This window comes from Trypanosoma theileri, assembly GCF_002087225.1.
Source record: "Trypanosoma theileri isolate Edinburgh chromosome Unknown TM35_Tth_2_V1, whole genome shotgun sequence".
Classification (NCBI taxonomy): Eukaryota; Euglenozoa; class Kinetoplastea; order Trypanosomatida; family Trypanosomatidae; genus Trypanosoma; species Trypanosoma theileri.
Window position 1 is genome coordinate 5,954 of NW_021639844.1, and position 25,900 is coordinate 31,853.

Consider the following 25,900-nt stretch of genomic DNA (forward strand, 5'->3'; position numbering starts at 1 on the left):
AAAAAAAAACCCTGAAAATATCCCCTGGTAGGGGGCTCCATCTCGTCAAGTTACAACCCTCTCGAGTCAGCAATACAACCCTGTACAGCAACAGGAATATATTGGTATAATACACACACTGCAATACCTTCTCCCAGGTCTCTAAAACCCCAAAAGTAGAAAAGGAAAAAAATAACAAGTAACAACTTACCAATAGAAAAGGGTATTCTTTTTTCTTTTTTTTTACCCCTCGTATTCCTTACAATCACATCCATCATGTCCTCAAGGTCCACCACCAAGGAGGCACACGCAATAACAAAAACAAATGCTCACCCACTCCAAACACACACATACACACAACAACATTGTCAATCAAGTATCCCAATTATCCAATAATGGCATACCACATTAACACAACATTGGAATTCCTTACACTAATGTCTCTTTAAAGGTATCAAGGGAGACAGCCAACAACACACAACCAAATTCTTGAGTGGACACCGACCCTCTGAACAAAATCCATTATATTCAGACTCCGTAACTCTGACTATTGAGTACTGAAACCAAATTGTTTCAGAGACGCACGAAATGTTAGCGATGGGTTTCGTTGCAAAACCACCGTCTTCTCACGTTCAGTGATTCCCCAATATTATAATAACCCTGCCCTAGCAGAACCTGCGGCAGTGAAATGTTAGCGAGTCCACATGGGCAAACCAATTCACAGATAGAAAACATTATATCCTTGTATACTGTTTTTTTTTTCCCTCTGGAGAGGCAGTTCCCTCTCACACACACATCGTCGTTACCAGCAATGAATAAAGAGATTACCTTATTTCTCACACTTTTCTTAGAGGGTTTTCATTTACACTCCTACGCACTGCCACCCGCAGGCGACAGTTTGATGTCACATTCTTTCTGCTTCATCTGTGTGGTCAGAACGTGGCCATTTCCCAAATCCCAGTGATGTATGGGGTATTGCAGGGCTGTTGAGTGAATTGAATGCCCATTTCACTCCACTGCAGACTCTCTTCAAAGAAGGACGAGAGGGTTATCTGTCCCACACACACACATGAACCAGTACTAACTTGATGCTCGCGGCGCAGTTCATGGCATGATAACACACTTTCCCGTTCTGAAAAGGATAAAGGCATCCAGAAACAAAAAGGCATTGACATTGACGTTTATTCGACACATACGAGCAACATAATAAACATGAGAGTGGTGCTGCTTTTGTGTATTCGTTTCCATACGACAATGAACAACACTGGGGACTGTTAGCACGGTAGGGTGGTCAACATTCTCAGAGTCATCCTCCTCTGGTTCGTCCCCTTCCCTTCCCTTTTCCAGAATAGCCCCAATTCAGGTGTGGCGGTTTTGGGGTCCAACTCCTCTTCCCAGATGTTCTGCAAGTGAAAAAAAAAAGCCTTGTAATTCGGAAATGTGTAAATGGTTTGAAGTCATACCTATGCCTACTGGAAACTCGTTGTGGGGAGTGGTGGTTTTAAGGACGAATAAAAGCCCGCAGAAATGCACTCTCAATAAGGTACTGAAGGTTTTTTTTTTTTTTTTTTTTTTTTTTTTGGGGGGGGGGGGAGCAACTCTAGTAAATTGGCATCACTTCCAATTCCGCCATCTTTACCCTTTTTTATTGTCTTGTAGAAAAAATAATCCTTGTGTGGTTTAGTTTTTAGCCGGTCGACAAATAAAAAAAAAAAATAAAATAAAAGAAAATGATAGGGCAACAATCCACAGGGTAAACAATAATGGCACAATAATTGTGTCCTGCATTATTAATTCAACAATGAATACATGGATGCGTGCGGGAGTATGCCTTACCAAAGTACCAGTACACTCTCAATCCAGGAATAAGTTTCTGAGTATGACGCTTTATTTTAAGGAATAACAAAAGAAAAAAAAAAAACAATGTATTGCGTTTTATAAATACAGTAATCCTTCTAAAGTGATTTTTTTTTTCTTTTTGTTCACTATACATAATTAGTGAAAAAAAAACAATTTATCCTTTACCGAAAGACAAGACGACCTAGAAAACTTCCGACAGCTTCTTGCCCATAGGGAACATATGAAAGAGAATACCATACCAAGCAGCCATACTGGAATAAACCACATAATCCACACAAAAGTGCTGATTTGAACACCACAGCAATTATCAGACTCAAGAACAATGATCCAATGTAGAGAAGTGAAGATGTGCGTCGGTAGTCATCAAACATGTAATGAAGCTGGGCAGTAGGCCCCATTATGATGAATGTACCCACTAACGACATGACAGCTCCCATTGTTGATAAAACAGAATATTTCCAGTAGTATCCCATACCTAAAGCGACCCAACCCATTGCACTAGAAAAAAACCCTAGTACTGTAAACAGCAAGAACCCCTCGACTCGTGAGCTCCAAGACATTCCCTGAAACCACTGATCATCATTTTCCTCAAGAGCAACATGCTCACCAATTCCTACAGGAACTTCCATTTAGAAGAACTCTATTTATGCCTAACTGTGAGTTACGTCCTTTTCACACAAAAAAAGAACTCTCCAAACCCTAATTTTTACCTAAAAAGAAGGACAAGAAAAGAGAAAAATAATAATTACAATAACAATAATTATTATTATTGTTCCACCCACACCACCACTTTATCTTCTTGATTGATTTATATTTTAAAAGCATCCAAAAAAAAAAAAAAAAAAAAACAAAAAAAACAATGACACAAATACACTCCGCACTGCCCATCATCATAAAGCGTTGACTAAATTAATTGGCTCGAATAAATTTTTCGAGTTCAACGCACCGAGTGGGAGAGAGGGTAAGGGATAATTTGTGCGAGTCATTAAAAGTACACGTTTTTTTTTTATTCTCTACAAGGCACACATAAAACCAGATTATTTCATTCTCATAACCTCAATACATAAAGAGAGACTTCTTCATTCTACAAGTTTTTATTGATGAAGGCATCACCCGTAAAGTTCGTTGTACCAAAGATTAGCTAGAAACCGTTGGAAAGAGAAAAATAAAATAAAAGGTTACAAGTATACTTACCATGCAAAGACACAGTTAAACTGTTCTGCACTTGACGTTGCATTAGAAAATTAGAATGAAAAAAAAAAAAAAATAGGTTCACATAAGCACATTGCTAATCTATTTGGAAACCACATACGATGACAACCCAGAAAGAAAGAATAAAAAAAAAAAAAATAGAAAAAAAAAACGCCACTGGTGTACATCCTCAAGCTATTGAAGTAGAGGACAGAAAAAAATATGTTGGAACTTTCTCTTTTTTTTTGTATTTAATTACTTATTGAGTCATCAGCCAGTAGTTTTTATACTCCTCATTGTGTAAGATAAGTTCATCATGAGTTCCCCGTTCAACACATTGTCCTTGTTCCATTATTAAAATCTGATCACAGTCTCGTATTGTAGCCAAATTATGGGCAATAATTATTGATGTCATTCCATACAGCTCCTGTAATTCGTCAAGGTTTTGCTTGACAAGAGCTTCTGTTTCTGTGTCCAGTGCGCTGGTGGCCTCATCAAGCAGAAGAAGTCTGGGTCTTCGCAGTACCGCTCTTGCGATGGCGACTCTCTGTTTCTGTCCACCACTTAGACTGCGTCCGAGATAACCCACTTGTGTTTCATAACCCTTTGGCATGCGCAGAATTTCATCATGTATACATGCAGTACGTGCTGCCTCTTCAATCTCTTCATCCGTGGCATCTTCCATTGAATATCGAATATTTTCTCGTACAGTACCACTAAACAAAGAAGGTTCCTGTAGTACGATACTGATATTTTCTCTCCATGTAACAATATCCAATTCAGATAAATTTTTTCCATTTATGAAAACATGACCACGTTTAGGGTTATAAAAGCGAGCGAGAATTTGAATTACGGTAGACTTACCACAACCTGTCTGACCAATGAGTCCATTAGAATTTCCATTACCAAAGTAAAGATCAGTATAGTTAAGTACAACAACTTCGGGGCGTAATGGATATGAAAAAAGTACTTTCTCAAATATAATATCACATCCATCACCTATATCGGTATCACCAGGTTCGTAGACATCGATATCAGGGACTCTATCAATAATTGAAAAAACTTTCTTAGCGGAGTACAAAGCACTATGAAAACCTTTCACTAAACTCCCTACCTCTACACCGATACTTAGAAAACAAATCATTATAGCCATTGAAGCTATCATAACATCAGAAAAAGTTGCTTCAGATTTACCTATAAGTATACTTCCATACCAGTATGACATACCAACAGTTCCATAAAAAAAAAACTGTATCAGACCAGAAAATAATCCATTAAATATACTTAATCTTTCAATTCGTCGTTGATCAGCAGCAATAGCTTGACGATATTGTTGTACCATTCGGTCTTTAAGATTGAATGCTGTAATAGTACGTATTGAAGAAAAACATTCATTCGTTATAGTATGAATGACTTCATCTTTTTTCTTTGAGACATGATCAGAAAGACACTTATCCTGAATTATCAAAGAGACAACAACTAGTGGCATGCAAGCCGCAGCAACAAGTGCTACTTTCCATTGATAAATGAGAGCAATAACAATACCTGCAGCAATGAAAACTATAGTACGAACAACGGATCCTATAGATGGTCCCCAAAGCTGATGAATAACCTCACAATCACCAGAAATAATACCAGCGAGACTACCAGGATCACGGGAAGGAATATCAAAAAAAGACTGATCTTGACGTAGTATGGCACTAAAAAGAGATCTTCGTAAAGAATATGTAAGATGTTCACCAGAAATTCCATAAAAAGACTGGAGTAATGAACTCAAAATACCTGCACATGCTAAAGCAACAAAAATTAGAGAAGCTTTCAATATACCTTTACGTAAGTTGTCTTCATTCCCGTCCACAGCGTATTTAGCCATAGCGGTTACTACAGTTCCATAAATAACTGCTGCCAATGGTAATAAGGGTGCACTAATAATAGAACCTAATGTACCTAGAAAAATAGACCAGTTATTTTTAGTAAGCCGTGCCACTCTTAGTAAGGAAACACTAGTTTGGTTAACCTCATATTCCGCACGATATTCATATGGTATTTCAGAGGATGTAGAATTACTATTTGAGGAAATAGATTCATCTAATTGATTATCACTTATTTCTTCTATTTCATCCGCTTCATTCATTGGTTCACCGTAGTCTAAATCGTTAAATAAAATATTATCATTATAATTAAGATTATCATCAAAATTATTAACATTTTTAGAAACAGATCCACGATTTTGCCAACTAGCCAAAGCAGAAAAACGACCATTTTTATGTACAAGCTCATCATAAGTTCCCCATTCTGAAATGTAACTATCCTCTCCATGGGTTCTTTCCAAATGAAATATACAATCTACATGACGAATCGTTGAAAGTCTATGAGCTACTACAATAACTGTCATATCTTCTTCTTTCATTAAAGTATTTAGTGCTTCTTGCATTTCCATTTCAGATTTTCGATCTAAAGCACTTGTTGCCTCATCTAATAAAAGTATTGATGGATTCCTAACTAAAGCACGGGCGATAGCTACACGCTGCTTTTGTCCTCCACTTAACTTTCCTTCACTTAGTGAAGTATAATATCCTTGAGGTAATTGTATAATAGTTTCATGAATATTTGATCGTTTACAGGCCGATATAATCTCATCCATGGTTGCATGATAATTACCCATGCGAACATTATCTATAATAGTACCTGTAAAAAGATCAGGTTCCTGAGAAACCACTCCAATATGTTGCCGCCATTGATAAAGATCTAATAATCTTAAATCATTTCCATCTACTAGTATTGCCCCTTCAGTAGGATCGTAGAATCTTTGAATAAGACTCATAATAGTAGATTTGCCACATCCAGTTACACCTGTAAAAGCTATTTTTTCACCCTTCCGTATTTTGAAGTTTAATCCATTGAATACAGATGCGCTCTTGCGACTATTATATCTAAAAGAAACCATTTCAAACACAATAGAATCATTAAAACCATTAAAAGGTGTACCGAAACTTTCAATATCTATTTCTGGAATACGGTCAATTGTTTTAATAATTTTATAAGCTGCTGATCTTGAATCCATAAATGAAATAAGGTTGGGAAACAACGTTAGCACACCCATTGCTGCATATATAAGAGACATAAAGGAGGAAGTAACACCACCACCATCAGATCTTCCTTCTTTTATGAGATAAAAAGAAAACCCCAAACAACTGGATAAAATAAGATAAATCAAGGCCGTTATAAGACCAGTTGTCAAACCAATCAAAACTTGCTTCTTAACTCCTGTTTTACGGGATTGCATAAGAAAACTAGAAAATCGATCGACTTCGTATTCCTCTCTATTAAATATCTGAGTTGTTTTGATATTTTTCATTACCTCAGTGGAAAGAGAGGCCGCTGATGAATAATGTTCGCGAGCTCTAGATGCATAACGGTTGACAATCACCATCATTACTCCAGCCACAATACCTCCTATAGGTAATATACCTAGAAGAAGTAGAGTAATTTCCCAGCATGCAATAAGAGCAAAAAAGAATCCAAATACTCCCATACCCAAATTCATAATTCCAGTACCTATTTTTTCACCAATTCCGTTTTGTATCGTATATGTATCACTAATCATACGTGATACCAATTCACCAGGCTTATGCTTGTCATGCCAATCAATTTCTTGTCGTAAAACAGCATCAAAAAAACGTATCTTTAACCTTGAAACGATTTTGGCAGCAGTTAAACTCCAGCAAATATTTTGTGTGGCTACAAGAACAGAGGTACAGGATCCGAGTATTACCACAGCCATGGCAAATTGTCTTGCTATATCTTTTGGGTCTGACAAAAAGGCACGATATGTCATTTGTCCATAAACAAACATGAACACAGGGGTACTCATACCATTTGCGAAGGCTGCAATGGAACCTAAAATCATTACAAATCGATCACACAGAGTAGCGTCACGGAACAGATCATCAAAGTCCGCCTTCTTATGTAAATCTCTCTTGCTCTTATCCATGTATTCTTCCTCTTCTTCTTCTTCCATTATTTGGGAATCTATCTCATGGTAACGGGTCATTTCTTTATTTATTTTTTCCCCCCTTAACAACTATACATATATATGTACATATATATTCATATATATAGAGAGAGAAAGAAAGAAAAAAAAAGGATAAAAATAATTAAAAAAAAAAGACTTTAAAATACCCAGAAAGAAAAAAAAAAAAAAAAACCTCAGAGAGTCATACCACATTGAGAAATCTATATCAAACTAATTGAATTAAAGTTTATTTAGAAAAATAAAAAACAAATCAGTGATTCTTTCTAATTTTTTTTCTTTTTAAGTCTCAGTTTCTTGGTGATTAATCTGTAAATCTAGCATAATCACGAAAGTGTAACTTTATCTACTGTCATCTCTCTCTCTCTCTCTCTCCCTTTCTGTTTGTTTGTCTGTCTGTCTGTCTCTATCCATTTCTCTCACTCTTTTTATCCTTCTCTATTCTACTGAGCCTCACCAACTTTAACTGGATAGATGAGTTCCACAACCTTATCCCACGTCATTGTCCGTATTCCCTCCATGTTACCATACTCACTGTGTGTGCATAAAACAATGTCTGCTATTTGCAAGTCGTTCTCCACTTTTGCACCACCCTCTGAAACAATAAGATTAGCAGTATTATAATGTCTGGATGAAATAAATCCTTCTGTAAATCCAACGCGTTGATTTAATAAAGGAAGTTCCTCATGACGGAATCCGTACACATTTTCCTCAACCCAAGAATGTGCCTGTACAGAATCTCGGACATACTTCTCTGGTAAGATCCAACATCCCCTCACAAGAGCTGTTAGTAATTTGATTGTTAACTGACCATTGGTAATTAAATGGGTTAAGTTAGAAGGTACTGGTGCATTTGAACGACATTCTGCCACTGTTGCATTTGGCAACTGTTTAATTTCTGTAAGAAGCTCTGACCCTTCAAATCCACTTATAGTAAAGACACGCGGTTCAACAGATCGACTCTTTTTTAAAGGACAAGTCGTTGTAATTGAAAGTGGAACATTTACAGAAGAAGCGCTTCGAAGTCTCTTTTCATTACAGTTCTGACGTTGAGGAGTTGGAGACAATGAAACATTCCTCAGGGATCGTCGTAGTTCCTCGTCAAGTCGTCTTTCAAGTAGTGCACATCTGTTTGTAGCAGCATTAAGTTCAATATCTAGATTTTCTGCTCTTTTACACATAGAAGCATATTTATTTTTATATTCTTCTGCCATTTCTTCTGCTTCTTTCTTACAACGCGAAATTTGTTTTAAAGTTTCTTTTTCACGTTCTGCATCTTCCAGATTGTTTCGTAATTCTGTTATGATATTTCTGTTATCAGTTTCTTGTTTGATCTTATCCTGCACAGCCGCAGAAAGCTCACTCTTCACACGAACAAGTTCTTCCTGTGTGGAAGCAAGTTGATCTTTTAAAATACGAAAGTCTTTCGTGTAGTCAGCATCAGAATTATCCTGTTGAGCCATTAATCGTTGTACTCGTTCTTCTGCGTGGTTTAATGCCTCACGAAGTGTTTCAGCATCCTTAGTAACAGAAATTAATTCTTGTTCCCCTTTCATTACAGCTTCTTTTGAGGTACTAAGATCTTTTTCCAATTGGATTATCTGTTTTTCCCGTTGCACTAACACAGCACTAACGGTTGAAAGTTCCTTCGATGATCTTTCCAACTGACGTCTTAAGGATGATTTTTCCTCCTCCATAGACAATCTTCCACCTTTCGCTTCACGGACAAGAGCTTCTGTCTGTAGTTGTTGCTGACAAATAGCCAAATGATGTTCATCTCGAAGGCGTTTTATTTCTTTTTCATGATCGTGACTCAACTGTTTTATTTCTTCTTCTGCAACGTTGTAACGGTGACGCAGTGAAGATAACTCATCACTGATGGTACGATTTTTATCCTTAAGTAAATGTAATTCCTCTTTAAGGTCTTTTACAATTTCGTCCTTAGAAGTTGTTATTTGACGTAATCGCTCTTCACTCTGTTGTAATTGTGTATTTAACGCTTCTGTATGTGTTTTTTCAATTTTTTCTACAAATTCCGTGTGCATATTCTCCAGTTCAGAACAGCGAGATATGTATCCCTCCAAAGAACGTTGTGAATCCTCAAGTTTTTCTTTAAGAGTCTTTATGACATCTCGAAATCCTTCATTTTCAGTTTGTAAACGAACTCTCTCTTGTTCTGTATTAATGTTATTTGCTTCCATAGCCTCTAATTCTTCGGTAACTCTTATTATTTGTTCTCGCATCATTTCTGCACGTGAATTATTCTCAAATTCTGAACGTTCACTCATTTCTGCAAGACGTTTATTGTGTTCTTCCTTAATGTTGTCAAGTTGTTGCTTTAGAAAATCACTTTCATTTTTTCTCTGTGCAATCAATTCACTCATCTGTGTTTCTAGTCTATGTCTTCCTTTAGCCTCACGATCTGCCTTAGCATTAGCTTCATCCAGTTCACTTTTTATAGCCTTAACGTATTCCCGCATAGTTTGCAATTCCTCACGTGATTGAGTTAGTTCAAATCGAGCAATCTCTAAATCTCGTTGACTATTAGACCATTTAAGCCGTTCACGATTCAAATTACTCACACGTGAACGTAACTCATCAATCTCTTGAAGTGATGCAAACGCTGTATTTGACATTGAAAGTCGGCATGAAACTCTTTGAGAAGGGCATTGCATCACTCGCATAGAAGCCCCACTGAAAGGCATTTTTGTTAACTCAACTTCATTCTCTACTTTTGCCGTGGTTGCTGTTACCGTCTCTTCAACCTGCTTTCCATCGACATTTATCTCACTCTCTTTACAAGTGGCATCAGGGATTGGGTCCGCCATGTGAATACTCTTTTGTAGCCACAAGCTATCGTTTTCGTTGATGTTCATAGAAATTGTTCCCAATAAGCTTGCAAATAATAATAATAATAATAAGAAAAAAAAAGAAAAGAAATACTCGAAAAAGAAAATAAAATAAGAAAAAAAAAGAAAGGAGAAACAAGAAATCCCTTTTCACGTATGTATGCACACACACACACACAAAAGAAAAAAAAAAAAAGTTTTTTTTTTTTTTCTCTTTTCCGCCTGGATCCTACAACACTGCACACATCACCAGAAAAAAGACTAAGACAACAAAAATCAGAACACTCATACAAACATTTCTCAAACCTGAAGAAAAAAAAAAAGAAAAGATATAAAAAAAAAAAGAGAATGAGAGAAATACAAAAAAAAAAAAAGAGAGGACAACCTTAAACAGATGGATGGTAGTACGGCTCGATCATCCTAGAAAAATGCCATAATTGACTATCTTCTACAAGGGTTGTGGTGCCGTTTCTCATTAATTCATGAATTCCTGTTAACTGTTCTTCCTCTGTTGTGTCTGGCGCAACCGCAGCAGGGACACAGAATGTCACCCCATATTCTTTTAACGCCGAAGAATCGGACAGGACACGTTCAATGATGGCTCTCCAACTCTTAACGTCACCTTGCCGGACAACACGTACATAAATGCTCTCTATTTTTCGCTGCTTCTGCTGTTCCCGCTCCTTAATGAAAGCAGGTAATATCTCTTCAGATGCATCACAATCGACTAAAAAGGTTGTACGTTCCTCGTAGGGAGAAAAAATATCCTTTGAGAAATGAGTAGGAGAAAATTTATCCTTCTCCCTCGAAAGATCTTGAGGGCCTGCCCCTGTAACCTCAAGTCGTTTTATGCTTTCCAATCGACGAACCTTGCCATTGAGAATAGCCGACTTGTCCTCAAGAAGTCGAAGGAACTCCGCAACATTAGCTGATGTAACACGCACATGGATACCGTTAGGGATAAGTTCTACAAGTTTTCCATTACGGGGCAAACTAAAAGTTAAATTGAGTTGCGCAATTTGTGGTCCCGTAACGTTGCCATGTTTTAGCGCATCCACCTTGGCGTAGAAATCACTTACCGAAGTACCTGCAGCAAAGTCAACAGTGGATGGAATGGGAGTGTGGTTTACTTTCGGCACTGATACATCAGAGGTCATAGTAAACGCTTGATTATTATTATTATTATTGTTGGGACTTAGTAAGCCACTCTCAAGATTGTTTGGGGAAAATAGAGACTGTTCTTTGTTCTGTAACTGATTATTAATTGCAGTTGAAATTGCCGCACTTCTGATTGATTGTGTTGTTGAAAAATTTGCTTGATTATCTTGCCCACGTTTGTTTGTGAAATTTTCATTTCCACGAGCATTGCGGTATTGCTTAACACAATCCAAATACTTTGGCAGATCCTCATATTGTACGTTGATCGTGGAACCGTTTTCGATTAATTCTTGAATTGTTCCATCTGGTAGTGGTGCCACCCATTTTAAATCAGCGTTTTCAAAATCGTTCTTATTGTAGGTAATTAACTCATCAAGATAACCAAAGAATTCTCTGTTGGACGTTGGAGAGAGTAGAATATTAGGCTCCTTGTATTCATTACCATTACCAACTCCTGTAACTCTTATAGGTGCTGACTTCTTTTCTTCACTTCTGGGAAACCTTGACGATGTAGTTTCTGTTGTTTTCTGGGGCTGTTTCACCATAGATTCCATTGCGGCATGACCTACATTGATATCAAACGCCTCGCCCATAGTGGCCAAACAGACAGCCATCTTTCCAATCACAGCCCGAACTTCACTGTGCTCAAACGGTGACAGTGAGGCCTCATTATTGTACGCAAGATGAGACAACTCCCCCATACACGACATCATTTGCATTAATGAGTGCACTACTGCCTTGTTACTTGGCACAATACCCATCAATTCCAGACGTTTACGGTTTTCAACAGCAATATCATCAAATGTGGGAGTGCGAGCTGAAGGTACTTCCTTTGAGAGCATTTTAGACCGTACTCTGTAGTTTCTCAGAAAATTGAAAAAAGGAAAAAAAAAATGTAAAACAAATAGGAAAAAACAATCGGAAGCATAAAATAGACTATTGCGTTTGTGTGATAAAAGAAAACACACACATTCAAAGGAGGAAATTAACACAGTAGAAGAAGAAGAAGAAAAAAAAAAAAAACAATTAATACTGTCAAAAATAGCAGAAATACTAGTTGCAAATACACAAAGAATAATAATAATAATAATAATAATAATAATAATAATAATAAAGCTGCAGACACGCACAAAAATCACAATCACAGACCCATATAAATATCCACTTAATCAACGACATCAGAAATAATTTAAGACACATCATGGTAACCTCATGATATCTTTCTGTCTGATGTAAAAACAAAAGAAAAAAAAGATCAAATGATTTCTTATAAGGGTAAGGGAAGACCCATAGTTTCTTTCCAATAGCGACTTACAAAATTATCTACCTCGACCTCCCCTTCATAATGATTACTAGAATTCAGCTTGAGTCCACTTAGTTTGCAACGGTTTTCTTCGGTCTTGTGTTTGTCAATAGATAACACAGGTGCCAGAGAAAACATGTCAAAAATAGAGAGAAGTTCAGCTATAAGAGGGGAAACATTTGCCTGGATATCTTCTGAGCATTTGTGGTACGCTGTAGAGCGAGCCATATTTAATAGTTGCAACATTTTTTGATAGTTTTGTAACTCTTTATCTACATGGGAAATAATAATAGAATTGTGATGTACAACAGACTTTAAGGTTCTTCCTGAAAATGGGTAGAGATCATGAGGGATAGACGTACACATTAATTGTATACAATATCTACAAATATCAGTTAACGCTGACAATAATAACGCCTCATAGACTGAGCGAGCAGAATTTAACACGGCAGAAGCAAATTTATCCGATATTGCCTGAATCAATAGCTGAAGCTCTTTCACCAGAGACAAATTGGAGAGCACAACACACAAACCATTTTGACCCTCCACCCATTCCTGTACACACTGGTAAAGTGATTCGACTAGTGGTAAGGTTGTTAGTGTTGGGAAAACAGAAACGTGTTTAAATGTTTGTAAAAACTCCACAAAGGGTGATGTGCATAAAAAATCAAGATAACATCGTTCCATTGATTCAGCATTAGTCAAAGTTGTCAAAGAATGGTCCCCAAATGGTTGATTTACTTCCTGTATCTGTGGTTTGTCCAATTCCAAGATTGAGCAAAACCGTTGTAATAGAATGGACACCTCATACCACCGAGCAACACCATCACTGAGGAGATTCTCAATCAACATCCGCCGCTCATACAACTGCTCAATCGTAACAATTCTTGAGGCATCACAATGCCCCGAGTCATCACTTGTTGTTCCATTTTCATAAAACTGAAGAAAAAAGTCATCCTTGAGATCTTGTGATGGTAACGTTGAGCCCATGTGTTCCTGTGCATTCTCCTGTTCAGCACCGCCACCGCCGTGAGTAGTGGCGGTTGCCTCCGTTGTGATGGAAAACAATTCATCCAACAGACTCAACGACGCAGCCTGCGGAGATAACACCGACGGTGCAGCCGCACTGGCAGAAGTACCACCGCAGAAAGCACACATCGTGCAGTCGGCCCTGTTGGCTCGGGTACATTGAGAACAATTCCACGTACTTGCCTCCATTTTTTTTTTATTTTTTGTTATTTTTACCTAAAACAAAGTATTTTTAAACATAAAAAGAAAGGAATAGTCTAGTCCTCTGTTGTTTTTTTTTTTTTTTTTCTTTCCCCCTTCTAGGAAAAAGAAAAGAATAATAAAAGTGAAAAGAAATTAATATGGATAAACTGTGATGAGTCTCAAAAACTCCCCATTCTCTATAAATACATTTTTTTTTTTTGTCAATTGGTATGGAAAGAAGGTTTTCAAAACATTTTTACCCGACTCCCACGTTCCCCTTCGCAAATCCCACCCTTTTTTTTTTTTTTTTTTTTTTGCAAAACTTTGACAAAAACTATTACTTCGCCATATATAGAGGGTCTGAATGTGTGTTGTCCCCTTTTTTTTTCCATTATATTCATAATTGTGGTTTTTAGGGAAATATTTGTGTAATGAATCGTTATATTTTCCCTCGAAATGTTTATATACCCAAATGAATAGCACGAGTCTCTGTTTGAGGAATCATTTCAAATGGTTGGATAGATTTATTTACCAGTGATTAATTGCAATAGACTAAATATGATGATGTCGTCGATCCATAGAGTCCTGCAACGTATTCATTATGTTCGTTTCGTCTTTTTGGAATTTCCAAAAAAAAAAAAAAAAAAAAATCACTTTTTCGAAACTTTACTCTTTAACGCAAAATCTGTTCAGATACAAATGACAAAAACAAATTATCCCATTTACCAATCAAATACTACAAAGCTATACCATTCCAATAGAAGGGCCTCAACAACAATCAAAGAAAAAAAAAAAAAGAGAGAGAATCTAGGAAAGAAGAAAACCAATAATAGAGAATATCAGGGGCAGAAGCACGTACAGAAGAAAACGAAAAAAAACAATATGAACTAAATAGATTGAAACATTAAAAAGTAACAGAACTGTATATATATATAGGGGTATATGCAGATAAGTCAGTAAAAATCATATTCCATCATATTCCTGCGCGCCGAGAGGATACGTTACCACCAAGAGCACCAATTGTAGAATTGTGGTTCCTGTTAAGAGTTCTACTATCACCACTGATAGACGATGAAGAGTAGAACATAATTCCATGTATGTTCCCTTCCACATGCTTCCCTTTTGTGCTGAGAAAGTCCAAGGGTTGAGATAAGCCTAAAGTGGCACTTTGAAGTTTTTTCGCATCAAATACTTGACTGTCATGTAGCATTACTAATCTGAAACTCAAGTATATGTTGTAAATATCAACGAAGGTACACGAGAAAAAAAAATAAAATAAAATAAAAATAAAAAATAAGAAATAACATAGAAAAATTATTTATCAGATAAGTACAAAAAACAAATAGAAAGAAAAAAACATTTAAAAGAAATCACAAACTTAATAACTACATATGATACTCTTTTGAACTGTTAACTATTTTCGGGAAGCAAGTACCTACTACGCTCGTCGTATCCACCAGAGTGTCCCACTCGTAGTAGAACCATAATAACATCAAGAATAGACTTGATATTCTTTGTCACAAAGACGCTTAACATTTGATATCCCTTCCACCAAAGCTGTATGCGTACAGCCAAAAGAGGAATATCGCATACAACAAGAAGAAATAGTATATACTGAAGAATTCGACGTTTATGGCTTCCACTAATATCAGTGCTACTCCACTGATTAGTCGCGTCACGTAAATTTCTAGGTAAGCATCTCAATTCAGCATGTTCAACTCCATCACGTTTAAAGAAGAGATGTATTACAGCAACGTTGTTTCCAACATATGCGATACAGACGATAATAATAATAAGAATACGGAAAGGTTCTGGCGTTGGTATGAATTTTTTCCCTTCCGGTTCTTGAACTACAAAAGAACCATACATTGAAATAACATCCAGAGAGTTTAACAAATGAAGAAGAAATAGGTTAAAATTATTGTTGAAATTCTCCACGATAGTCTCTTGATATGAAGAAGGATTTTCCATCATGTTTACATCCCGTGGTATAGTAATGTAAAGAGGAAGTTGAACAATAGGTATTGTTAAGAATAGCACTGCACGAATACCAATAGGACCTAGATGACTATCCAAACGTATCAGGTTCGCGTAAAAACAAATGACAGAGATCTTTCCAGCAACAAGCAATATTGTTAAGATAGTTGGAAGATAAAAACGATGAAATCGGTAATATGCATGACATAGAAGCACACATACATCAAGAACAACAACTGACAAAGCGTAAAGGCCAATAATGGAAAAAATATATACGTCCGTTAATACCTGTTGCGCAACGAAGGAAATAATAATAAGAGCAAGAACAATAAATTTACTAAAAGAGGGAATGGTACGACAACATGAAAAATTTAACGCTAACATTGCAAGAGCTACAATACAGAAAATACATGGTATAGTAAAGAAAATACCGAGAACTGTCATCACTTCACCAAGACCATCATTCATAAGTGTTCTGTCTTTATTTACAATCTCAGAAATGCCAAAAAAGACACATGCAAATGATCCTCCTGCAACGACACTAAAAACAACTAGAGTTATGATAAACACACGACGCTGGGCTATCCTCCGTTGTGCTTCTAATGACTCCTGCGAAACAAATACATCTGATTCTCGATACATCTAGCCTTAAAATAATATATATATATATATATATATATATATATATATAGATGTGTGATATATGTGAAAAAAAAATTTATAAAATAAAGAAGAAGGAAATACAAAGCAAATTTATTATTCTCAAAAACAACAAACCAATATAATGTGAACTGCATGTATCAATAATAAAAAGAAAAGGAAAAAAAAAAACTCTTCTTTCTTTTTCTTTTTTGATGTTTCTCCGCGTTTTCCTTTCTTGGGAAAGAATTCATAATGTATTAACGGGGAATATCCCCTTTCTGGCGTACTTCGATAGGATAGTTCTGCACAGATGGGTAGTCGTACAGAAGTTTGTGATCCTCCAATTTGCATTTTCCACTCCAAAGATCTACACTATTGGGATCAATACCCTTCTCTGCTGCAAGCTCATTCTTAAGTTCCCACACATGTTTCATGGGATCCACCATCTTTCTGTATGCATTAGGGTAAGGATCATGGGCAAGTCCTGATTCATTGGTATTGGATTGTTGTTGTTGTTGTTGATACTGATGTTGATATGATCGATTTTGTGGCATACGGGGTTGATTCATGTTAGTTTCTGCTGCTTTTGAAGTAGTGTTTGGTGTGCCAGCTTGAATACCAGGCGAAAATTTGCCTGCAAGTACATCCTTATATCTTTGCCGCAGTGAACGCGCGTCCAGGCAATCAGAGAAATTCACACCCCGTTCATACAAATCCTTAGTAATATCAGTTATTTTCATAGTGTCTGCTGGATCATTGGCAGGTTCCACTTCTACCTCAATGGTTTCCACCTCAATTTCTTGGGATTCTACCTCTTGTGATGATCGTTTTATAGTTCCTTGCACACGCTCCGCCTCGACATGTTCGGTATTCTTCTGTTTACTCTCTAATATCTTAGCAACAGGTGGAGGTTCCACAACAAATTCATCTCCCTTGGAATCATCATGCGCAGTAGTATTAGTACTTGCATCATTGATTGAATTTGGAGGCGATGCAAATGAGGCGGCCTTTTGCGGAGTTTCTGTCCCCCACATGATCTTCAGAAGGGCGTCGGCCTCTGCCTGAATAGAGCGCGCCTCGTTTTGCAAATTTGTCAATCGTGTTGTGTACGCCTTAATGGAGGCCGACAGCGTGGTGCACTTTCCTTTGAACTGCTCATCATCTACGTTTGCCTTCTTGAGGCTCTCTTGCAGTGACCGCATGGCTGCGCGGGAGGCGTCGTTCATGTCGGCCAAATCCAATCCTTGTCCTTTGCACTCCTCCTTGAGGGCGCCGAGTTGTTTGGTGAGGGCCTCGCGCGCCTCCGCCGCGATGGACAAGAGACGCACCGCAGCACCGCAGCGAACACCAGCGGAGATGTGAAGTCGTCGAAGCATTAACGGTGGCGATTCGTAATGGAGTGAGGGAGAATACCCCCGTGTCTCTTCTTATATATGATCCCCTGAGAAAGAAAAAAAAAGGAAAAAAAAAGAAGAAGCCATACACAGAAAAGAGAAAGTGAAGAAGAAGAAAAAGAAAAGGAAAGAAGTATTTACATTTTTTTTTTTCTCTCTCTTTTAACCTCAAAATCCTGTAATCATTCAGCTCAGAAAAGAAGGATAAAAAAAAGTAGTGATAATTACAAGAAGAAAAAAAAAAAAGAGAAAGAAATGCCTATGCACATACATGTGCAAATTAACTCACTAGAAGAATAGTATTAAATAGAGACAGGACACCGTCCATCATCCCCGGACGCGAACTGGTGCAGGAAAGCCAAGCGCTCCTCATCACTGCATATGATAAGGAGTGTGAGGGAGCAGGTTGGGCACTGCGCCACATTTGACCCAGCGGCAAAATCTTCAAGAGAAAGTTCAAACAAATCCCCACATGGACACGGATAGCGCATCAAGTCCCCCTCTACAATCATTTCGCTTAACTTCACCTCCTCATAGTGAAAGGAATCCATGATTTACAATTAAACTTTATCTTAACTCCCCTTCACGGTGATCTAACTACAACAAAATGGGATTAGGGTAAGGGGAGGATACAGAGGAAAGAGAAAGAGAGTACGGGGACAAACTTTTATGATGCGAGACGCAAAAAAAAAAAAAAAAAATCGAACACAATAATAATAATAACAAGTGTAGAGGGGAAAAAAAGAATAAGAATCCTATTTTTTTGTGGGGGCCTCTCTTAAATATTTTTTCTTTACTATTCTCCTCCTTTCAAGAGGAGGACATAAGTAAAGATCCATACTCAGAAAAAAAAAATGTAAACTGTCGTCACCAAACTGGGAAAAAAAAAACATTGATAGTGACACACTTTCCACAACACCAAAGAAATTACTCAAGAGCCGCCACTACATCGATGGAAATTAACACCATCTTTTGAGCATATTGACAATACAAGGACGAATATTAAGCCTATTACAATCACAGCTACTACTGTGCATAACAAAATACGACGGCAAAGAAGTTGGCGTTTTAGTTCCCTCGCATTTTGGCGAAATAACGAGGACTCGTCTTCCAGAGCGGATGATTTTATCAAAAGTGTGTCAAGCCTGTCACTACGGTACATTAATTTGTCTACATTACGAACCATTTCTTCTTTTACCTGCGCTATTTCCGACCGGATCTCACATATTTTTGTACGTTGGGTATCATTAAAAAAATCCACCTCTTTTTTGAGTTCCGAAGCGAGTGCAACGGGATTACCACGGTGAGCATGACAACGTCGCCGTGCAGCATCAAGAAATCTGAAGGAGATGGCACGATTACAAGAATCCTCCGTCACAGACATGTAAACAGTCCCATCTCTATGAGGAAGAATATCATAGGAATAACCATTGTATCCAAGACATTTTCTTTCTAATATTGCTCCCTTAATACTCGCAAGCACTTTCTTGGCATTTTCACCATGTGTACTTGAAGAAGCATGATATTCTGCCAGTGGAATTCCCTCGGCGGATGCCACAAGGGCATAAAGAATGGTTCCCATTCTTCAACATGAATTAGTCCGCCTTTGAAATTATTATAAATAAATAAATAAAATAAATAATAAATAAAAACATGAATAACATTAGTAGTAACCAGACATACACACGTAAAAATAAAAAAGAAAAAAAAAGAGAATGATAATAATAAAAAAAGGGAGAAAGTTATCGTCTCCTTCCTTCGCAAAATGAGCCAGTTGAATTCAGGATAAAGAGAGATCCTTTTTTTTTGTTTTGAAAGGAGTTATTCACCCAAAAAGAAAGAAAAAAAAAATCGTAATAAGTAAAAAAAAAATAAATAATAGCGTAGGTGAACGCAGACCAAAGGTGAGAAATCGACTCCTCAATTTCTGTATGCTATTTCCATCTTTGTCTTTGGATCCACCTCTAACTGTTGAGAACTATACGTCCAGTTTGATAGCCACTTCTGGAACCACATCAACGCCGGGGCCGGTGTCGCAGTCAACAACGCATTTCGTACAGCTGGAAATGCAAAAGCAGTGAATCGACGAGCTCGCCGTGATTGACGAATATAACGCTCTACACGATCACGGCGTACTGTCTCAAACTGCTTGAATGCGTACTCAAATCCCGCATCCGTGAAAAGTGGAACATCCACAAGTGAAGTGGCAAGCAGTGCGGCATCCTCAACACACAGAGAAGCATCTTGTGCGAGAAATGAAGGGAGTGAACCATGTGCAGCTTCACCAATCAAAACAGCACGTTTATTAAACCAACGCGGCATAACAGGAACTTCTACCATTTCAGTTGGAATAGCCAGTTCTGCTTTACCAAGGGCTTGTGAAATATCTTCACCAAAAACAGCAAACTCCCGACGTAAGAGAGAACGATAGATTTCCCGAACTGTCATAGCGTCCGTCTCAGCAGAAATGTCTACTACTTCTGTAGGTGGATCAAACAGTGTCGCTGAAAAGGCAAGTTGTCTCTTTCCTTCTCGTCGCAGTGGCACACATGAAAGAGTACGGCGTGAACCCCACACCTCAACAGGAACATCGCCGGTAAGAAAACTATCATTGGTAATATTAACAAACCCATCAACTTGCGTCATTCCAAGCGATCTACTACTGGTTCCAACATATTCACCAGGATATAGAAGCTTTCGGATAGTACTATGTGCACCATCTGCTCCCACAACCACATCACCCCACTCTGTTTTTCCATTTTCTAACACAACGTGTACACCACCTTTAATACCTTCATGTGGGAAAAGATCCACCACACGGCTTCCAAAGCGTATATCTTCTACATGATGGCGCAAAACAGTACGGAGATACTCCGCAGAGAAAGTTGCGCGCAAAGGGACGCATCCGAGTTCCTGTTTGACTTGTTCTGCATGGCGACGCGAAACAATAGAATCACTATTGGCAGGAGGGGCCGTACTTAATGGTATTCGGTCTTCTCCCAATACCCGAAGGTTTACCGTCCTGTTCCGCACCTTAAGAAGCCAACGTAATTTTTCATCTAATATACCAAAGAAATCATCAGATACAACATCACCTCCCTCAAGCACATGTTTCATATCAAACGCTTTGTAACAACTTAGTGCATTAGCAAAAAGTGTAAATGGTGCCTGATATGTCGCATATAAAAAAGGTGCCTGTTCAAGAACAACACAATCAATATTCAACCGACGCAAAAATGATGCAAGTGACAAACCCGAAATTCCAGCACCCACGATAACTACTCTCATTAGACTTTGATGTAGAGAAACAATCTTTTTTTTTTTCTTGTCTTTTTGTTAAAGTCTAGATGAGTGGATACTTATGAGATACATTGAGAAAAATTACCAATTACAATTCTCCAACAGGGCAGTTATAGAATTAATAATAATAATAATAATAATAATAATAATAATAATAATAATAATAATAATAATAATAATAATAATAATAATAATAGAAATAGTAATCCAAAAATTAAAAGAAAAAAAAATTTATTCATTTACAAGAGAGTAGAATGACCCAATATGTTAGTGTATGCCAAGTAACAGACGCTTTTCCATAAGAGAACAATAATTATTCCATGCGTCCTTCCAGTTATTCGGTATATCCATCGACTCAGCAATACTTCGGCCCATGTGCAGTCGCACTTGTGCCCCCTCTGCAATTGTTTTGGTGGCAACACAATGTAGTATCACATCACCTGTTTGCGTAATTTTCGATACAGAAAGCTTTGCATTGGCTGCCTTTTCTATAGGAACTATTGCAGCTTTCCTTGAAAGAAAAAGAAAACCATTTAACTTAACCTTCATTTCAGAGGAAGAATCCTTTGAAAGAGGAAATATTCTCTCTTGTAAAGTCATGAGAAGCCAAGTGGCCACTACTGGAGGGAATGGAGAAACACCCTTTAGTTTTTCCATACCTTTTACTAGTAATGTTGCCAGTGAAACTGGTATATAATCTCTCTGTGGAGAAACAGAGCGCGACTCGATAAAAAAAGAACCAATACTATTTGGAGAGTTACTCGCAACGAGAAGCACACGAGCGAGTGCATTAAATCCCATCGCCCAGAAAGTAACTCGCTCGCCACCTTTCGATACCATAGCATTCCACACCGCTGAAGCTAACTGATTCCACTCCACATTTTCTGTTAAGACCGATAAATTATCTTCGGAAACTCCTCCACAAAAAACAAATAAGTTTTCACTCCAAAGAATTTCACCCTTTTCCACATTCTGTGAAGTTATCCAGTTACTGTTGATGCCTTTATTTACAACACGTGGAGGTATAGTTCGTCCATCATGGGTTTTTATGTAGCCTGCTGGAGGTACACAACCAATCATCTATATTTTAATTACGAAGAAAAAAAAAAAGAAACAATTTTCAGAGAAATTAATGAAGAAGAAGAAGAAAGTATGAAAAAAAGATTGTATTACACTTCTATGTTACCAAAAAGAAAAATAATAATAATAATTGAAAATACATCAAACCAAAAATAAAATAAAATAGAAGGAAGTGATCATAGAGAATTTTCCAGAAAGTCACACACACACACAGAGAGATATATATAAACCGACTAATACACAAACTTTCTGTTGATCCTTACTCATCCCAAAGACCACTACTGTAAAATGTCGGTTCTGCCGAGTCTGATGAGGGAGTTTCCTTTATTATGGATTCTTCTTGATTTTTATCCATTGAAGGGTCTGTGGTACTTACCTCTTCTTTACCTGTATCACAGACTTCGTTTTCCACCTCAGTTTTATCTGTCTCCTCCAATTCAAGATTTTTACTCTCCTTTATTGTAGATTCATTTTCTTCATTTTCTTCCATATTTCTTTCATCATCTAGATCCTCTTCATTATCTTTGACGTTGTCACTCTGAACATCTACCTGCTGTTCTCGTCGAGTAGCGCAACCTTCCAGTACTTTTTTTGCAAGAACGACGCTCATAGCTAAAGAAGGGTTTTCATCCTTCAATGAATCCAAAAAAGGCAAGCTGAGTTTCTCTTCTGCGCATCCTATACGTCCAATAACAATGGTTTTATCAGTTAACTCGAGCAAGTTCCATCCAAAAAGACGACATAAAAGTGTGAGTTTACGGTATGCTTCAGCAGAGAGCCGCTCATCAACATTACGCAGAAGTGAATTAAATGTAGTATTTTCTTGAACTAGAGAGGTTGATTGTACAGACATTTCGTATCGTTCTCTCCACTTTTCAGTTTCTTTCTTCTGTGATTCCAACTCTTGACGAAGTGCCATCATTTGCTGCTCTTTCTCTAGTTGTTCTTCAAAAAGCAACTTAAAACTTCCTTCTGAAGTCCTTAGTCGTTTTTCACCAGGTAAAGGAGCAATACACATGTAATGATTTTTATCCAGTAATGCTACTTGACGCTGATATTCACTTCGAAGTTGTTTTAAATCTTGACTTAACTGTGCCAATTTTTCAACATCTTCAACCAAAGTAGTTATTGTATTCCCTACATCACAAGAACGTCTAGTAAGCTCTAAATCAAGAGATCTTTTCCGTTTTTCTGCTGCGATTAATTGTTGTTTAAAACAGCACTCCATAGTAGTAAGGTATGCCATGGTGGTTTCAGCATCCTTAACCGCTGTCTTTCGCCTTAATTCACGAAGTTCAAGAAGTTCATTATAAAGAGGAACTATACTATCTAAACCTTCTTTAGCGAAAATTAAACGTATTTCTGCCATTTTCTCTTGTAGATTACGTAATTCAGTTTCAAGTTCCTCAGTTCGACTTGTCTTTTCAGGTGGAATTGACTGAGAGATCAACAACGGTGCCGAAGGTGGTGAATGAGGAGGTGTCGGTGAAGTAACTGCAGGTGCAAGAAGTATAGTATTAGATGTCTTTAAATGTTCATCCAGCGTTTCTTTCTTCTCTGTTGTCTTTGAAAGTTCATGCAAAAGAGTTTCTGTTCTCGACATGGATTCCTGTAAATCATCAAGCCATGAGGGAACTGCATTAACATCAGTCTTATTAGTAATATTAGTAGCACCACTCGTAGTAGTAGAAACAGGAACAGACATAGCAGTATCTGTAACATCTAATGATGCTTCGGGTAACGTGGATAATTGTGGCTGATCTGCACAAATCTCTCCAAGACGTTTTATTATATTACGAGCAATTATTGTAATCTCTTCAGTAGAGCCACATTTCCTCTGCTGTTGAAATTTCATTGAAATATTATCTGCAAACCCATCGCCGGCGAGAGTCCGCATAAGTTCCATTATACCATTATAAACCAAGGAACTTACAGATTCCTCCACGTAATTCTCTGTGTTAGTGCCAACTGTGCGTAGATCACACGCCGTCTTTTTGCGTTGGTACAACTCCTCCGCAGATGACTCTAACGGCGTTGTGGAGTGTGAGTGCACAAGACCCTCCGGCAGCTGCACAGATAAGTCCTCCTCCTCGTCCTCCATCACATACACATCACTACTGTGACTAGACATGTTTTCCCTTATAAAGGTGAGGTATCCGTATTTGTATCGGTCTTCTCTGAGTCACCGACTGAAACCACTTGGTTAACAATAAAAAAATGGAAATGACAGAAGAAGAACAACAAAAACAAGAAAAAAAAAAAAAAAACCAAATGTTTAGCAGTAAAAAAAAAAAAAAAACATGGGTTCATTCAATACTCTGCACCACCTCAAGTAAATGCCCCAGAGAAGAATAATTATAAAAACCAGACTAATGCATATATATATAAAAGAAACAGTAACAGAAATAAATATATATCTTTCTATTACCTTTTTCTTTTACGCTTGAATTCCCAACTGAAATAGTGTGGGTAAAGAAGACCCATTAAATAAATAAAAAAAAAGTTATTCCATCAGAGTCTTCAAAGAATCCACTAGTGTCGTAGGGAATGAAACAAGCAATAAGTAAATAACTCAACTTACACCGATAAAGATAGAAAAAAAAAAGTACAAAATGCAACAAAAAAAGCAAACATAAATGCAAAGACAGTATACAAACATTATCCCTATTGCTCATTCAAATATTGTTGCACACGTTCCCAACGCTTTTTCTCATCTTCTGAGAATTTAGAGAAGTGATTTACGCTTCCCTTATTCTCCTCATTATCAATCGAGCAACCACCAACATTCCGCATCCACAGCAAAGGTCGTCGCAAATCCGTCTCAGACACTACAAACCTTCTTGCCATCTCATTGATCTTGTGTAAACGCCTGCGCATTCTCTCTTGGCTCATCTGTGACCGCTGCTCCTCCGTGTCCGTGTCATCCTCTAGTAATGCCGCAGTAGAGATGGCACTATCTTCACTAACTTGCGCTCTCTGTGGAGATTGCAGAGAAACCGGTTTTTCAGCAGCGAAGTACCATGCAATCTCTCTATTTGCCTTCGCCACGTCCTCTGCTGTGATGCGATCCCATCGGGGATCTCGAGCCGTTCGCAACGCTGCCTGCAACTTTTTCTTCACATCGCAGGGCTTCACTTCTTGTGTTCGCCACACACACACCTGCTTGGCCGCGTCGTGGTGACAAGTCGCAGTAAAGGTCACATAAGACCCACGCGAGGGAAAAGAAGAGACTGAACCTTCTCTTAACTCCTCTGGCTTACCAAGACGGCCACCACTTTTGGAATTAAGTGGAAACCAAACACTTATAGGATCTTTTTGAGAGACCATCTGCTGTTCATTCAATCCAGTTGAGTCACCATCTACTCTTCTTGAAGAAGTTAAGGGTTTTAGTAACGAAACAGGTGGAGGTGCGGCAAGAATAAAGCCATAACCTCTCTCTACAAACACCTTATGCACAATACCAATCATTCGTATCGGTCGAACCATTGGGATACTCGAAGAATGACGTAAACTACATCCTTTTGGTACTATCAACTGCACTCCAGGTGAGTAAAAGAACATCTTCCCTTTGCTCCCTTTACATTAAAAAGTAAATAACAAGAATAAAAGGGTTCAGCAAACAAGAAAAAAAAAACTATACAACGAAAATACAAGTTAATCCACCACACAATCCCCTAAATAATAAAAAAGACCTCCTCAGCGTTCCTCAAACTGTATTCCTTGTACCGAACTTCATCATCACAACATTCACAAAACAATAATCTCTATTACAAAAAACGAAACCGCAGTACATGACTATAAACACATCAAGAAATGTTAACACACTCAAAATATGACAACACATAAAACACAATATCCTACGCCAAATCCAAGAAAAAAAGATTTTTTTGTTCTGTCTTTCACATTGAAAGAGGTTGATCTA

The 25,900-nt window shown here is 37.6% G+C and overlaps 12 protein-coding genes across 12 annotated transcripts; all 12 read right to left on the reverse strand.

Moving 5' to 3' along the window:
* Positions 1-2,000: 2,000 nt before the first annotated feature.
* Positions 2,001-2,468, reverse strand: TM35_000021010 (SFT2 domain containing 2; the record flags this gene model as incomplete). The annotated part of the gene is made up of 1 exon (XM_029021419.1): positions 2,001-2,468. The coding sequence occupies one exon, from the start codon at positions 2,466-2,468 to the stop codon at positions 2,001-2,003; it is 468 nt and encodes a 155-aa protein (XP_028886841.1).
* An 821-nt stretch (positions 2,469-3,289) lies between these two features.
* Positions 3,290-7,084, reverse strand: TM35_000021020 (putative ATP-binding cassette protein subfamily B, member 2; the record flags this gene model as incomplete). The annotated part of the gene is made up of 1 exon (XM_029021420.1): positions 3,290-7,084. One exon carries the CDS (start codon positions 7,082-7,084, stop codon positions 3,290-3,292), a length of 3,795 nt encoding a protein of 1,264 aa, XP_028886842.1.
* Positions 7,085-7,506: 422 nt separating this feature from the next.
* Positions 7,507-9,891, reverse strand: TM35_000021030 (uncharacterized protein; the record flags this gene model as incomplete). Its single annotated transcript, XM_029021421.1, has 1 exon — positions 7,507-9,891. The coding sequence occupies one exon, from the start codon at positions 9,889-9,891 to the stop codon at positions 7,507-7,509; it is 2,385 nt and encodes a 794-aa protein (XP_028886843.1).
* A 407-nt stretch (positions 9,892-10,298) lies between these two features.
* On the reverse strand, positions 10,299-11,912 carry TM35_000021040 (uncharacterized protein; the record flags this gene model as incomplete). Its single annotated transcript, XM_029021422.1, has 1 exon — positions 10,299-11,912. One exon carries the CDS (start codon positions 11,910-11,912, stop codon positions 10,299-10,301), a length of 1,614 nt encoding a protein of 537 aa, XP_028886844.1.
* A 425-nt stretch (positions 11,913-12,337) lies between these two features.
* Positions 12,338-13,591, reverse strand: TM35_000021050 (uncharacterized protein; the record flags this gene model as incomplete). Its single annotated transcript, XM_029021423.1, has 1 exon — positions 12,338-13,591. The coding sequence occupies one exon, from the start codon at positions 13,589-13,591 to the stop codon at positions 12,338-12,340; it is 1,254 nt and encodes a 417-aa protein (XP_028886845.1).
* Positions 13,592-14,995: 1,404 nt separating this feature from the next.
* Positions 14,996-16,204, reverse strand: TM35_000021060 (uncharacterized protein; the record flags this gene model as incomplete). Its single annotated transcript, XM_029021424.1, has 1 exon — positions 14,996-16,204. One exon carries the CDS (start codon positions 16,202-16,204, stop codon positions 14,996-14,998), a length of 1,209 nt encoding a protein of 402 aa, XP_028886846.1.
* Positions 16,205-16,461: 257 nt separating this feature from the next.
* Positions 16,462-17,580, reverse strand: TM35_000021070 (uncharacterized protein; the record flags this gene model as incomplete). Its single annotated transcript, XM_029021425.1, has 1 exon — positions 16,462-17,580. One exon carries the CDS (start codon positions 17,578-17,580, stop codon positions 16,462-16,464), a length of 1,119 nt encoding a protein of 372 aa, XP_028886847.1.
* A 949-nt stretch (positions 17,581-18,529) lies between these two features.
* Positions 18,530-19,180, reverse strand: TM35_000021080 (putative vesicle-associated membrane protein 713; the record flags this gene model as incomplete). Its single annotated transcript, XM_029021426.1, has 1 exon — positions 18,530-19,180. One exon carries the CDS (start codon positions 19,178-19,180, stop codon positions 18,530-18,532), a length of 651 nt encoding a protein of 216 aa, XP_028886848.1.
* Positions 19,181-19,518: 338 nt separating this feature from the next.
* TM35_000021090 (monooxygenase) lies at positions 19,519-20,886 on the reverse strand (the record flags this gene model as incomplete). The annotated part of the gene is made up of 1 exon (XM_029021427.1): positions 19,519-20,886. The coding sequence occupies one exon, from the start codon at positions 20,884-20,886 to the stop codon at positions 19,519-19,521; it is 1,368 nt and encodes a 455-aa protein (XP_028886849.1).
* Positions 20,887-21,165: 279 nt separating this feature from the next.
* TM35_000021100 (uncharacterized protein) lies at positions 21,166-21,978 on the reverse strand (the record flags this gene model as incomplete). Its single annotated transcript, XM_029021428.1, has 1 exon — positions 21,166-21,978. One exon carries the CDS (start codon positions 21,976-21,978, stop codon positions 21,166-21,168), a length of 813 nt encoding a protein of 270 aa, XP_028886850.1.
* Positions 21,979-22,237: 259 nt separating this feature from the next.
* On the reverse strand, positions 22,238-24,109 carry TM35_000021110 (uncharacterized protein; the record flags this gene model as incomplete). The annotated part of the gene is made up of 1 exon (XM_029021429.1): positions 22,238-24,109. The coding sequence occupies one exon, from the start codon at positions 24,107-24,109 to the stop codon at positions 22,238-22,240; it is 1,872 nt and encodes a 623-aa protein (XP_028886851.1).
* Positions 24,110-24,642: 533 nt separating this feature from the next.
* On the reverse strand, positions 24,643-25,539 carry TM35_000021120 (uncharacterized protein; the record flags this gene model as incomplete). Its single annotated transcript, XM_029021430.1, has 1 exon — positions 24,643-25,539. One exon carries the CDS (start codon positions 25,537-25,539, stop codon positions 24,643-24,645), a length of 897 nt encoding a protein of 298 aa, XP_028886852.1.
* Positions 25,540-25,900: the final 361 nt, after the last annotated feature.